The sequence below is a fragment of the Lonchura striata genome, chromosome 21 (genome assembly GCF_050655825.1).
Source record: "Lonchura striata isolate lonStrDom1 chromosome 21, ASM5065582v1, whole genome shotgun sequence".
Lineage (NCBI taxonomy): Eukaryota > Metazoa > Chordata > Aves > Passeriformes > Estrildidae > Lonchura > Lonchura striata.
Window position 1 is genome coordinate 6,251,481 of NC_140723.1, and position 13,278 is coordinate 6,264,758.

The window sequence follows — 13,278 nt, forward strand, 5'->3', positions numbered from 1 at the left end:
TTTTAACTGCCCTCTCAAAAAAACTCCACCAATTTCCAGAAGAGATTACAGGAACAAGTTCCTTCGCCTTATTTATGCATTTTAATTTAGGGGACATGAACATCCACCATGGGGCATAACACCAACTTGCAATTTTAAAGCAGAAGTTGCATGAGTCTACCAAACCAAAACCCCTGAATGAATTAAATAAACAACAAAACAAAGGAACAAAACCCTCCAGACAAGACTTGGAGTATTGTTAAACTTAAATTGAAGATGCTTTGATTAGTGCTTTATATTTCTAAGAATGAAAATAAATAAAAATCAAAGACAAGAAAAGATGTAATTCCACCAACAAAACTCCAACCCCACCAAAAAAAAACACATTAAAGGTTAACCTGAGGTATGAACCTTTCCCTTGTAGAAGAAGTCTGCTACTTTCTTAATGGCTTGTGGATTGTAAATAATATTTAGTGGTCTGGTACTGACTTCCAGGCGTCTCTCAAAGGTGCTGTGAATTGGATTTCTTTCATAAAGCATCTCAAATACTGGGGCATCAGGATCTGCAACGGAATAAAAAATTCCTTACAAAATCAGCTGGAAAAAAACTCAAAACAAACAAATAAGACAAAAGCAAAAGAACTCCAAAAGAATTTAATAACTGATTTTTAACTGGCACTATTGGGAAAATACAAGTGTCTAAGAATTCTTCAGTAACAGAAATACGATCAACAGAATTCAACAAGTTTCTATATACAAAAGCCTTTGTATAATTTGGGTTCTAATGTTGAATTCCTATCTTTTTAAACCAAATCAAACAGTAAGTGCAACTCCTACTGTCTTGAAATGTGTAATTTCTTCCTTTCTTTAAAGTCAACCTGAATGCACCTTACATCTTGAACAAAGCTTCTATGATTTTATCTTTACCATGTGCAAAAGCAGTTGTATTAATTCAAACTCTAGGTACTTATTTTTGAAATTTCTGGTTTGTAGGAATTATCTCATCAAATATAAAATGAAATCTTTACCAGTGCTCTGATTAGTCATTTCTGAGGACAAACTTTGGAGTCCAAAGGAAGACATGCAGCCAACCTCTTTTTGCTAATAAGAATTTAAAAGAAAAAGACTGTTTAGATAAAATCAACCAAGCCACCTGATAAGCATAAAAATCTTTTCTGTTGAACTATATGTACAGTCTGAGATTATTATATGCATTTTTTTCCCCTGACATGGTCAAGCAAAGGAAAGCAATATGAATAAGTAGCAAACACTCCCCACTCCTGCAGCAAACAGGCTGAAGTGCAAATTGCAGTCAGTACAAAGTACAAAACACATAGGAAATCTCCATGGCTTTAGATTCAAATTTTGTTCACTCAGAAGAGAACTCTGAAATCTTTTCTGTTTAGAAATTTAGAATTGATTTGTGAATTTAGTTTACCAGTATAGAGGTGAAACAGAGCCATTACTTGGGCCACTCAATCACTGACTAAGCAGCAATGCTGATTGTTCCAAAAATCAAATGTCGTTCAACAAATTATCTTCTTCTCAATACATATAACTGAAAGGTTGAAGTCATAAGCATACAGTAAATAAAAAATGAAGAGCTCTACAAACTATATTTGGAAAGAGATGGAAAATGTAAATTCAACAGGTGGAAAACTTTTCCTCAAGACTTTCCCTTTCTGGGATAAGAAGTGTTTTGAGTTTTGGAGTATGACTATTTTCATACACAGTTATGCATCCCACACAGTTACTTATAAGGTTTCGTCACCTACAGGATTTGGAAAAACAAGAACAGGAAATATGGTCCCTTCTGTTGCCAAATCCCTCACGAAAAGACCACCAAGCTGAATTTTGAGAAGGGAAGACTTTCTGCGAGGGAGGGATTCTGCCAAGATCTTTACACCTGGAATATAAATACATACATTATTTTGTTTCTTATAGTACAGCATTCATTTTATTTATATTTCATAAATTAAAACTACTGTCCAACAAACAAGTATTTTTTAATCCTTTATACATATCTTCTACTGAAGAATTTAACATGGTAATTTGCTACATAGTACAATGATTGTGAGGCAGCTCTCTCTTTTTTAAGAAAGAACAGAAATGGGCTTAATACCTGAAAACTCCAGCTGCATAAAAGCAGTCTCTTCAGCACGTAACACCTTTTTCTTCCTATGCAACAGAGTGAAAGAGCCACCCTGCAGCTGCAGATTTAATTTAGCAAAAACATGATCTCTCTTGGTAAAGGTATTCATGCTGGAAGCATCTGCAGCAGGATCAAAAAATTCATCTGTGCCTAATAAAAAAACAAAACCAACACATTAAATAAATTAAGTTTTCTGGAGGGCTACTGAAGAACAAGAAAGTTCCTATGAATATGAAAATAAAGAATTTTCCAGCTCTTGGGGAGGGGCGGGGGGAAGGGGGGGGCCGGGAATAGAAAGAAAATTTAGAGCAGATAGACCTTTTTCCTTTAAAAAAAAATACTATTCCATTATATTCCTCTATTTCAATCAAGGTAACATAAGCCTGAATTTACAAAGACCCCAACAACCCAGTACTACTCCTGACATGACCCACACATACACTTGAACAGAAGTCCCAAAGCTCTTTGACATAAATGACAGTAACAGTGAAAGCAAATCTATTCCCTGTATCACTTTGGAAATAATCAGGTACCCAGGCACTGAGATACTGCCCAGGTTGTTCAGCCTTAGGCAAGCTCTGCTGCCTGGGTACATCAGCTGGCAGAGAATCCTTTAACAGTGCAAGCCCAGAGCTCTTTCTGCCCACGTGGAACTGGTATCAAACCATGAGAGCAAACCCTGTGTTTCCATACCCAGTATGTCTTCTGGATTCCACTGTTCCTTCGGGTCTGGCAGCAGCCCTTCAAAAGGTTCACCTTCATATGTCTGCTGAGCATATCCATACCAACCTCCCCAGCCAGGAAACCACGACTGCAGGTACTGCAGCATCCCAGAGCTGCTGTCACGGGCAGGTTCTGCCGGAGGGGAGCCTCCAATGGAATCAGGCAAGGGCTCTTTAACACTCTGTTTGAACATTCAAGACATACACATTACTGCTGGTGAGTGAGAGAGTATCACCAATGTACAAAAAACACCACAACAAAAACACTATTTCGTCTCCTATTTACTCAGCAGTCCTGCAGTGATATTCTCAATCAATACTCAGCCTAGAGGAAGGCAGCAACAAAGAAGTAACAAACATCTCATCACTTAACAACTGCATATTCATATGAATATAAATATATGGATGTGATTATGCACATACGAAGCCATAAGTCACTGTTTAAATCTTAGTCTAGAAACACTAAACCAAAGAAGTCATCTGACACCAAAAAGTACAGCTCTACATTTTAGCATTTGTATTTGCAAGAGATTATGTTGTGTTGTTGTGGAAATTGGTCCATATTTAATGAAGTGTGTTCCCCAGGCTATTTCCATGAGGCTGACTGCTGTCACGTGTTTATTTTGGGAAAATATTCATTACAGGCCTTCACTTCCATTGTCCGTTTTTAAGATGGAGAGTACCTGACCTAGGAATTCTGGCAAGGATCCTGCTGGGGAACATCATCATATGGCGAGACAAGATTTCACTGTGCAAGTGACACAACAGCAAAAACTGCAGGAACTGAGCATTTCTGCAATTTCAGCATTAATGCCACACTTTTAAATCAACAAAAATACATGCTCAGGCTCTCCAGCAGAACAATACCTCAGATAATCACTTAAAGATTCCAAATATTACCCTGTACAGAGAATGTTCTCACCTCAGCCAAGTCATGAAATTTATTATGAACTATCTCATACAGAACCTTCAACTCCTCATAAGTCAGCTCATCCTCAATACGATGCATTTCTGCCTGGAAAGAAAAAAAAAAAAAAAGGTAAAGTATCTGCATTAAAGGAGGAGGACAGAATCTTGGCAAGTATCAAACATGCCAAGTATCTCTGCACTGAGTTAGGGACTTGTAGAAAAAGCTACGATGGCATTAATGATCATATCTGAGTGCCCCAGTACATGAAAATTAATGAAAATCATATAGACAACTGTAACATTGACATTCCCCTGAATTATAAATAAAGCTTATTTGCATTGCAAAATACACTATTTTAGAACTGTAAAAAAATTCACAACTGTATCCTCCTATTACAAATAAGAAGGAAGATTTGCAGCATAAAAAACAAACCAGGGAAATTAAATTGATTTAACAAAATGCCTTGCTTAGCCAGGAGCAAAAAAAGCTTCTGTCTTGAGTAAAGAAGGTGGAGGAAATGAACTGGGTAAATTAGGACAATGTAGTATTTATAGTCAGTTACTCAGACACGTTGTCTTCTTTCTACTGATTAACAAGCTGTTTGAGGGAACTGATGACTCACCCAAGTCTAAGAAGTCTATCATGAAACAACAAAGCAAAACAGTTTTCTAGTCCACTGTCATTACCTTCGTTACATTTCACAGCTCTGCTGAACACAATACATGCTCTATGAGACCCGGCTTTGTCAAGTACTATAAAAATTTTCTGTACATTAAGCTACTCCTACAGTTCATACCCAAATAACAAAAGTAAGGATTATGTACAATTTAAAAGTATCAATAGAATTCCTTTAATACTTTAATACAAGTGTGGTACGTGGTGCCCTGAACTGATTTTACGTTCCAATATACCTAAAGATAAAAAGCAGCTAGTTATAGTTCATAGGTTTTTTTTCTTTCTGAAGTAGGTCATAGGTTCATCATTAGAGGCACTAAATTCTTCATCCACAAATAAATTTGGAGAAACAAAACTAATAAACAACCCCAACTGTCAAATAGCCAAAATTTTTCCCAATTATCTACCCAAGCATATGGGTAGACACATTTCTGGTATTTAAATACCTTTTGGATCTACAGAGAACTTGAGTTAAGAAAGCATGTTGCCAACTGTCACAGGCATTCTACAGCAGTTAATGCTATTTTTGGTGAACACTGGTTACAGGTCAAAAATCAGAAAGCTTTTTGCACCGCAAAACAAAAACACATGAACCTTGCAGCTCACACATCTCCCACAAGCCCAGGTCACATCATTAAAATCTCTGCTGTGATCAGCAGACAGTTCAGTGAAAATGGCCTGCAGCACAACTGAAGATGTTTCTTAACTTGTCCAGGTTTTAAATAGGAAAAGATGAAACAAACCAGGTGTAAGATCATTAACCATCACTGTAGAAGAAACTCAAGTCTAAATACCTGGTCTGCAGCAGACAGTGGTTCCCCCTTCAGCTTGCTGTAGTACATGTCAGTGTAGGACACCGCGTCCCGGGCCCGATGCAGGGCAAATGCCCAGGTGGAACGTTGCCTCTGCTCCCTGATCTCCGAAAGATTTGCATTCAGGGCGAAGATCCACCATTCCCGGCAGCTGGAACAATTTTCAATTACTGTATAATCAATACTTCATTAAAAAAACCTAAGGCAAGTGCATGTCCAACTGGTGAAAGGTCCAGGAGACTCAGTGAAAAGCAGTGGGCCAGCAGCCAGGAAAAGCTGCAGCACTGGAGCCAGCACAGATGGGCTGGTCCTACAGACTGCATAGGATATAGGACAGTGCTCCCCAACGTCCTACCACTCCACTGGGATTTACTCCAGCTGCCACGTATCAGGCACAGACAACAAAATTTAGAGTTACACAGACTGGACTGAAAGCCTCAGGTAAGGATAATTTTACATTTGAATTACATCTGAATATTTTAAACTGATTTCTGAGGTAGGGAACAAAACATGAAAACTGAATCTCTAACATCATTATTATGTATGTTTGTGTATTTTTCTCATTCTAGTTTTTCTACTATAGCTGACAACACCACATATGGAGATGTACTTACTTTTCAGTTACTGTAACCTTTGGCTTCCACTTCCTGTATTTAAGCTGTCGCTCCTTTCTAGCCAGTTCCTTTAAAAATTCTATGATCTGTTGATACTGCATCTTTTAATGAAACAACACACAGATCAGTGAGATGGTACTGGAGTGTTTTCCCAGAAAAAGAGAGAAAACCTAGCCAAAACCCCAACCACAGGTATGGATAACTGGCGTCAATGGCCTGTACACAGTGCAGAATTAAGATTAATGTTAATTCACAATTTTGTTCCCCAGTGTGACATATCTTCTCCCAGCCACTAGTAGTTAATGTGTGACATTCCATTTACAGCTTTATTTACAAATACACAGAATGAAATCTTCCATGTCAGGTTATCAATATAACATCAGTTGCTATTGTGCATTGAACAGACCAACTCCCACCAACATGCACCCTTCCTATTATTATAATAATCAAACAATTTAATTCTTTTTGCAGTAATCAGTTTCAGTAAAATAAATAATTTTGAATGCTTGACTTTAGAACAACTAATTCAATATATCTCTTTGAGCTGCCTCTCAAACACAAATCTTTCAGAGTATTAATTTTATGTTACAATAATAGCATTTAAATTGTCACAAACACTGCTACAGTTTTATGATATCTGTTCCAGTTACTGGCAGGTTGGTATTTACCTGGGAAAGTTTCAGGGGTATCGTCTCAAGCTTAATGTCACATTCCAGCCGTGGAGTATGCCGGGATCTCAAAGGCTCCTTAGAACAATTTCTTTTGAGAAGAGCAGAAGTGCAGACAGGCTCCATGATGTAATTGTGATCACGACTTTCCATACTTCTATCCATTGCTTCCTGGGGGTTACAAGCAAATTACTCTCTAAGAAGTGAGTGTACAACAGTCATTAGGATGCCGTGGTTTCATGTTCTAGAATGTACTTTATTAGCAGGCCAGTCCATTGGAAAAAACTTCATGACCATATTCTTTCTCCAAAAGTAAACCAAGCTATTTCACAGCACAGCCTTTGTGGGTTGCACATGTATCCTATCAGTAATGCATGAAACCATAGACTTCTTTTGCTCTTAAAAGACCAGATCCAATAAATTCTACATCAATCAGGACTGTAAGTACAGAAAGGAGACTAACAACCAACCTCTCCTTCATATGCAAAACCTCTTTCATGTACCTGTAGCTCACCAGGAGGTAGATCACCCAGTAAAGTGCAACTAGTATCCCAATAAACACTGAAATCACCAACATCCATCTGTTTTTTTCGCATCAGCTTCTCCACCTGGAGTAGAAGAAGTGGAGTAAAGTCAAGATCACACACCACATGCTATGTAGTTTTTAGTTTCTAGTTTTAGTATGTAGTTTTTACATACCAAATAAAAACCATGAAATGCACAGAGTCAATTTATTACAGCAACCAAAATATTTTTAAAATGCCGTATTTTTTTTGAATATTTGCTAGCACCCACAAAATGCAGCAATGCCATCTGAGCTGCTCCTGTACACAAAAGCTGCACTTACTGGTTCAAACACTGCGTTTTGCATTGAGACATTTTTGATGCAGATGCCAAAAGCAAACGGCCGCGAGGGATTTGTGACACCATCTTCAAACCTCAAATGCACATCTTGGATTTTTAACTGGACAGAAAAAGAAAAACATTACTAGAGATATACTATTTACATCATTATACATTAGTACTTTTCATTAATGCTGGCACAATGTATTATTTAATTTCTGCAATTTTCCAACAAATTTCTACTAGCTATTTACCCTAATAGGAACCCTATTCCTCATTTCTGATTTGAACTCCCTGGTTCTACCTTCTCCTCAGATACCAGCAGTCCCTGCCCTTCTCCCCATAAACAAACCACTCTCACAACACACTGTACGTTTTTTTTCTATCCCACTATTATTTTCCATTTTAAAGGCAAATGTATAACTGCCAACCACTCAAAAGCAAAGACTTACTTCAATGTTTTCTACAATTCTTGTGACTACAGATGCAGTAACTGAGTACCAGTAAGACTCCCCTTTCTGTTGCTGCTCTTTCTGAAAGAGGAGACAGGGATAAGCATTACTAACCACTGTAACAGCAGGTAAGGAGACAATATACTTTATTACACTGAAATCACTCTTAACAGGGAGAAAGAAAAATTACACAAGTTAATTTAAGATATTTACATATCTCTGACATATGTGGGACATAGGACATAATGGTGAGGGATGGTAAGACATAAACTGCACTATGTCAGCATGTGGAAATCAAACTCTAACTCCATTTCATGTGCATTTGTTCTGTCTTGTTAGGAGACTTAAATACAATCCACCACAGAGACTTCTTCATCATGAAACACAAATGTGACTCACCTTCCATTTTTCTTCAAGTGCCAGCAGAAGGGCTTTCTTGTGTTCTCTTTCTTGCAACTTTTCCTTTTCCTCATCAAACTCTTCCCTTTTTTCTGGTGCACCAATTAAGTGCAGTTTTGAGACAGATATCACCCATGGATCCACATGTGGACGATAAAAAGGGATCTGCAGTGTTATTTTGCCAATGAAACCTGAATAAACAAAACAGAAACACCATCAGATTCCTGTGAGAGCTTACTTTATCAACCTTGAAAATCCCCAAAGAAAAAGTGGTATAAGAAACAAACAAGCTGAAACAGAAATAACCTAAAAATCAGGCTACCTCATTTGTTCAAACCTCAGACTCACAGGGTCTCTAAAACATGCAATACGTCCTGTTTAAAAAATATCTGTCCTGCACACACAAGCAAAATACAAACCTGCCTTTACTTCAAATGGTAATTCCAGCTCCTTTAAGGCATCTTTTTTTAGTGGCAAGTTTTCCAATTCAACAGCACCTAGACAAAGAATAGAAAGACAAGTCTGCTAAACAAAACTAGGTTAAAGAAAGCCAACTTGGACACTGTAAGCCCAAAACAACTGGCATTGGTTTTTTAAAAAAAATTAATGGGATTTAATAACAACAGCCAGCCTATCATTTCAGGTTGTGTTAAGATCACAACAGTTACTTAATACACTTGATAATTTTCCAGTGTCATGTGCTCAAACTATTTCATTATGTTGTCCAGAAGCAATCTTCTGTGGGGTTTTAGAACTGAATTCCGTTGTAGTCACAGACAAAGCCTCTCCCTATTGTCTTTTCAAAAGAGATTTTCTTAGTATTGTGAAAAGCACACACAGAAAAGCCTTGGAGTATTACAAAACATTCTCACCAGAAGCAGCAGATAGCAGCAAAGGGTGAACAGAAAGTATTGATTTGAGGACTCTGTACAAAGTACAAAACTCGTGGATGCAGCATGACACAAACCAAACTACAGGGGAGAAACTATGAGCACTAAAAGGTAAGAGGCTGCAGGACACTTCCTGCCACAGTCCCTCAACAGGAAAGTTACTGAACTGTATCAAGAAAAAATGGCATCAATTCAACATGCTAAGGTAGCTAAGCATACTTTTGAAAATTTTATGTAAATTGGTTTAAGAGTGTTCATAAAAGAGCAAAGAACATAAGATTGGTTACTGTTCATTATAAAGTTCTAGTACCAAACTCTGTATTAATAGGGCTTATATATATATATATATATATTTAAACACAATATTAAGTTATTATGTCTATTCCACCTTCCAGTTATCACAAAAAAATAACACATTTCTAAATCACAATATGAAAACAGTACAGAAGATACCACAAAGCCTCTCTCACCCTTTAGAAGTGCCACTGAAAGTTGGTCTGTGTTCAGGTTATTGACATATTTGCCCAGGTAGGTGTTGAGGACCCAGGCTACCAATCCTTCCAACATGACTGTCCTAGAAGAAAACTAATTCTTTTCTGTCATTGTTTGGATTTCTCTTCCATAATTAATCTCAGTCTGAAAGAAAAAAACAATAAAATTATTGTGTGAAATATACAGTCTCAGCCGAGCTGACATCTCTGTCACTTCAATTCTTACTGCTATCTATCTAATGAGAAGTAAAAGCACTAAGGTTGATTTCTACCTTAAAAAAGCTTTATCCTATGCCCTTTAAATGTCAAACCAGCTTCATAGAGAGATTTGCACATGAACTTCATCTTTCCATCCTTTTTCTAACCAAAACATTACTTTGTGGTGCACTAATCAACACAGAGTAATCTACAATGCTCCTCCAGAAAAGGAAAGGACAAAATTCCACGTTGATCTGAAGTTTGCACTGGCCTCCTTGACCTCTGCGGCCAACATTTTCACCGTGCTGGGTTTGGCAGCCAGGTCTGAAGTAGCAGCCTGAAGCCTACCCTGTTTTTGTAGAATTCTTACACGACATCTGTGAAGCAACTCACCCTACTCAAACCCCTTTTTGGGAGAGCCTGTGTGTGGGAAGTAATCAGATACAAGCCCCAAAATAGCTCATCAACAGTTACTGCAACAGGTTTTCAAAGTGGCAGCAGAGAGTATTGCACTGAAGAAAAAGCTACATTAGAGAAGCACCACTGGTCACACTCCGGAACATCTCCCTTCACTCTTCTCCAGTTATTTCTGTTTCACGTCTGTGGTAATCAGGGCATTAAAATCCCAAAGTCCCTGTTCAACTTCTTAATCACTGAATTACAAAACTACTCATAGCTCCTGCAAGGGCAGGGTGAAGCCTGGTACAGTAATGAAAAAAGCATGCAGGCCATTCCTTGAGATTAGAATGGAATATATGTCTCAATTTTGTGTTTTAAAAAGTCTCCCAATCTCATATACAAGCCTAAACAACTGAATTCTACAGAGCAGAAAAAGCAAGATAAATCCTTTATTTACAGCTGACAGTAGAAGAAAACAACAACTTCGAGACTCACATTTTAAATTTTACACTAAGATTTAGAGTTTTTTCATTATGAGACTTGCTTAATTTTAGGCAGCCCCATTTAAACTTTTATTTCTCTCTTTAAAAGGCAGTGAAAATATTTAACTGATAGTTAAATTAAATAACAAGAATTAAGCAAACAATGAAAGGCTTTTTCTAAAGGTTGAAAGCGAAATTCTGCTGTCCTGAAAAATGAAACAGAAAATTGCACAGAGAAGTTCGATTCAACTCAGTCACATGACTTCAAATAAAAAGTGTTTTATCAGTTTTGCCTTTGCAAAATTTATTAACAATTCTGAAAAACAGTTTCACATAATAAAGTCTAAGCATTTGTGCTCTTGGGCCATCAGCTTTCATTACAGGTTTTTATTCTAATAAAAGTGACAAGAAACTCAAGATCAAACAAAGGCATATACAGTCATCTTTGTTACACTGTCATTAAAAAAATAATCATAAAAAAAGGAATCTACAGGTGTTTGGAACCAAAGCAAAGATCTTAAAGAAACGTTTAAGCACAGCAGAGAGCAGCATCCCAGTGACTGAAACCCTCTGGTGCATGAACCATGCCTGAAGTCACCCTAAGAACTGTAAATTAAGTACATCACATCTTTCACCTAAACTCGTGGCACACAACTTACCATATACAAATCTTTCAAATGTTTTATGGCTTTTATATTTTTAACTCTGCAGTGCAGCGCTGCGCCCCGTGAAGAAAAATAAGGCATTTCTTTTCTATGACAACATTTGAATTTCTTTACCACACTCAGCACAACAACAGGGTGAGAAGCAAAGCCCACGGCAGGCCCTGGCTCGAAGTGAGACAGGATGGAACTGTCAGCGCGGGGACACGGAGGGGGCGCTGGGCCCAGGGCTCGGACGGGCGGGGGCTGTCCCAGGCCCCGGCAGGCAGCCCCGGGAGGGACGGAGCCGTGGGGCAGCGCCGGGGCACGGGCGGCAGAGCCGGGCGGGCTCGCTCCGCGCGCCGGGGAGGGAGCCAAAGGTCACCTTGCCCGGCGGAGCGGCGCGGAGCCCGCGGGAGCCGCGGGCAGCGGGAGGCGGCGGAGCGGCCCGGAGGCCCTGAGGGACCCCCAGGCCCCGCGGCGAGGCGCAGCCCCCGCGCCCCGCGGCCCCGGGCCCGGCCCGCACCGCGGCTGCCCCTCGCCCACCCGCGGCGGGGCGGGGCGCCGCGAGGGGCGTGCGGCAGGGAGGGGCCCCTCAGGCCGGAGCCGAGCGGCGGCACGGCGGCTGACGCAGCAGGGAATGGCAGCGGGGCCGGGGGTGCCCCGAGCTCCCCCCGGTACCCCCTTGGGGCCGCCTCGGAGCGCCCCGGGAGCCGCGGACTCACCTGCGCGGCGGGCGGGGGGCGGCGGGGGTGCGGCCGGTGCGGGAGCGCCGAGCGATCGATGGCGCGGCGGCACCGCCCCCTGCAGGCGGGGCCGGTAACGCCCCTGGGCGGGCCCCAAGCGCGGCGGCCGCGCCGCCCTCACGGAAACGGGCTGAGAATGGGCGGGCTTGGGGCAGGAACGGGAACGGGCTGAGAATGGGCGGGCTTGGGTTCCTCACGGAAATGGGCTCAGACTGGGCGGGCTTGGGGCAGGAACGGGAACGGGCTGAGAATGGGCGGGTGTGGGTTCCTCACGGAAATGGGCTCAGACTGGGCGGGCTTGGAGCAGGAACGGGAACGGGCTGAGAATGGGCGGATTTGAGGCAGGAACGGGAACGGGCTGAGAATGGGCGGGTGTGGGTTCCTCACGGAAATAGGCTCAGACTGGGCGGATTTGAGGCAGGAACGGGAATAGGCTCAGACTGGACGGGTTTGGGTTCCTCACGGAAATGGGCTCATACTGGGTTTGGTTCCCTCACGGAAATGGGCTCAAACAGGGCGGGTTTGGGGCAGGAGCCCTCACGGAAATGGCCTCAGGCAGGGCGGGTTACGGGCAGGAACAGGAATGGACTCAGACTGGGCGGGTTGGACGGAAATGGGCTCAGACAGGGCGGTTTTGGGGCAGGAATTCTCACTGAAATGGGCTCAAACAGGGCGGGTTTGGGGCAGGAATTCTCACTGAAATGGGCTCAGACAGGGCGGTTTTGGGGCAGGAATTCTCACTGAAATGGGCTCAAACAGGGCGGGTTTGGGGCAGGAATTCTCAAATGGGCTCAAACAGGGCGGGTTTGGGGCAGAAATTCTCACTGAAATTGGCTCAGACAGGGCGGTTTTGGGGCAGAAATTCTCACTGAAATGGGCTCAGACAGGGCGGGTTTGGGGCAGGAGCCCTCACTGAAATGGGCTGCCATAGGGAACCTCTGCAGTGACAGAGCCACATTGGAAATCCTATTTTTGTTTAATAAAGAGGTCAAGAAACTTGAGAATGCATGTATTTATAAAAATACATGTTTTTCTTTTGACACCTGTTTTGTTGTTTGTTTTTTTGGGGTTTTTTAAAAAACATACACAAATGTGAGCTCATTTTTCCTACTTCAACATAAAACTTTGATTTTCTCTCTGTGACAGCTCCTTAATATGAAAACTCAGTACTGTTAACTACTGTAACAGGATCCTCCTTTTTAATA

General features: G+C 41.0%; 1 protein-coding gene across 10 annotated transcripts in view; it reads right to left on the bottom strand.

Annotated features, from left to right (window-relative positions):
* Positions 1 to 12,199, bottom strand: part of VPS13D (vacuolar protein sorting 13 homolog D) — a 98,085-nt gene extending 85,886 nt beyond the window's left edge. For 8 of the 10 annotated variants that reach the window (XR_014949802.1, XM_085558938.1, XM_085558941.1 and 5 more), the window contains exons 1-16: positions 11,346 to 11,416; positions 9,587 to 9,752; positions 8,646 to 8,723; positions 8,227 to 8,417; positions 7,828 to 7,908; positions 7,380 to 7,496; positions 7,036 to 7,140; positions 6,533 to 6,703; positions 5,865 to 5,965; positions 5,233 to 5,401; positions 3,776 to 3,868; positions 2,825 to 3,035; positions 2,102 to 2,281; positions 1,755 to 1,885; positions 1,008 to 1,080; positions 378 to 542 (exon numbers count right to left, since the gene is read on the bottom strand). Coding sequence is in view for 8 of the 10 variants with exons in the window: in XM_085558938.1 (XP_085415064.1) it covers positions 378 to 542; positions 1,008 to 1,080; positions 1,755 to 1,885; positions 2,102 to 2,281; positions 2,825 to 3,035; positions 3,776 to 3,868; positions 5,233 to 5,401; positions 5,865 to 5,965; positions 6,533 to 6,703; positions 7,036 to 7,140; positions 7,380 to 7,496; positions 7,828 to 7,908; positions 8,227 to 8,417; positions 8,646 to 8,723; positions 9,587 to 9,683 (1,963 nt within the window). In the remaining 2 variants the exon portion in view is untranslated. Of the gene's footprint in view, positions 1 to 377; positions 543 to 1,007; positions 1,081 to 1,754; positions 1,886 to 2,101; positions 2,282 to 2,824; positions 3,036 to 3,775; positions 3,869 to 5,232; positions 5,402 to 5,864; positions 5,966 to 6,532; positions 6,704 to 7,035; positions 7,141 to 7,379; positions 7,497 to 7,827; positions 7,909 to 8,226; positions 8,418 to 8,645; positions 8,724 to 9,586; positions 9,753 to 11,345; positions 11,417 to 12,052 lie in introns of those variants that run through there. The other 2 variants (XM_085558936.1, XM_085558942.1) reach the window with 2 other exon arrangements.
* Between the last annotated feature and the right edge of the window lie 1,079 nt (positions 12,200 to 13,278).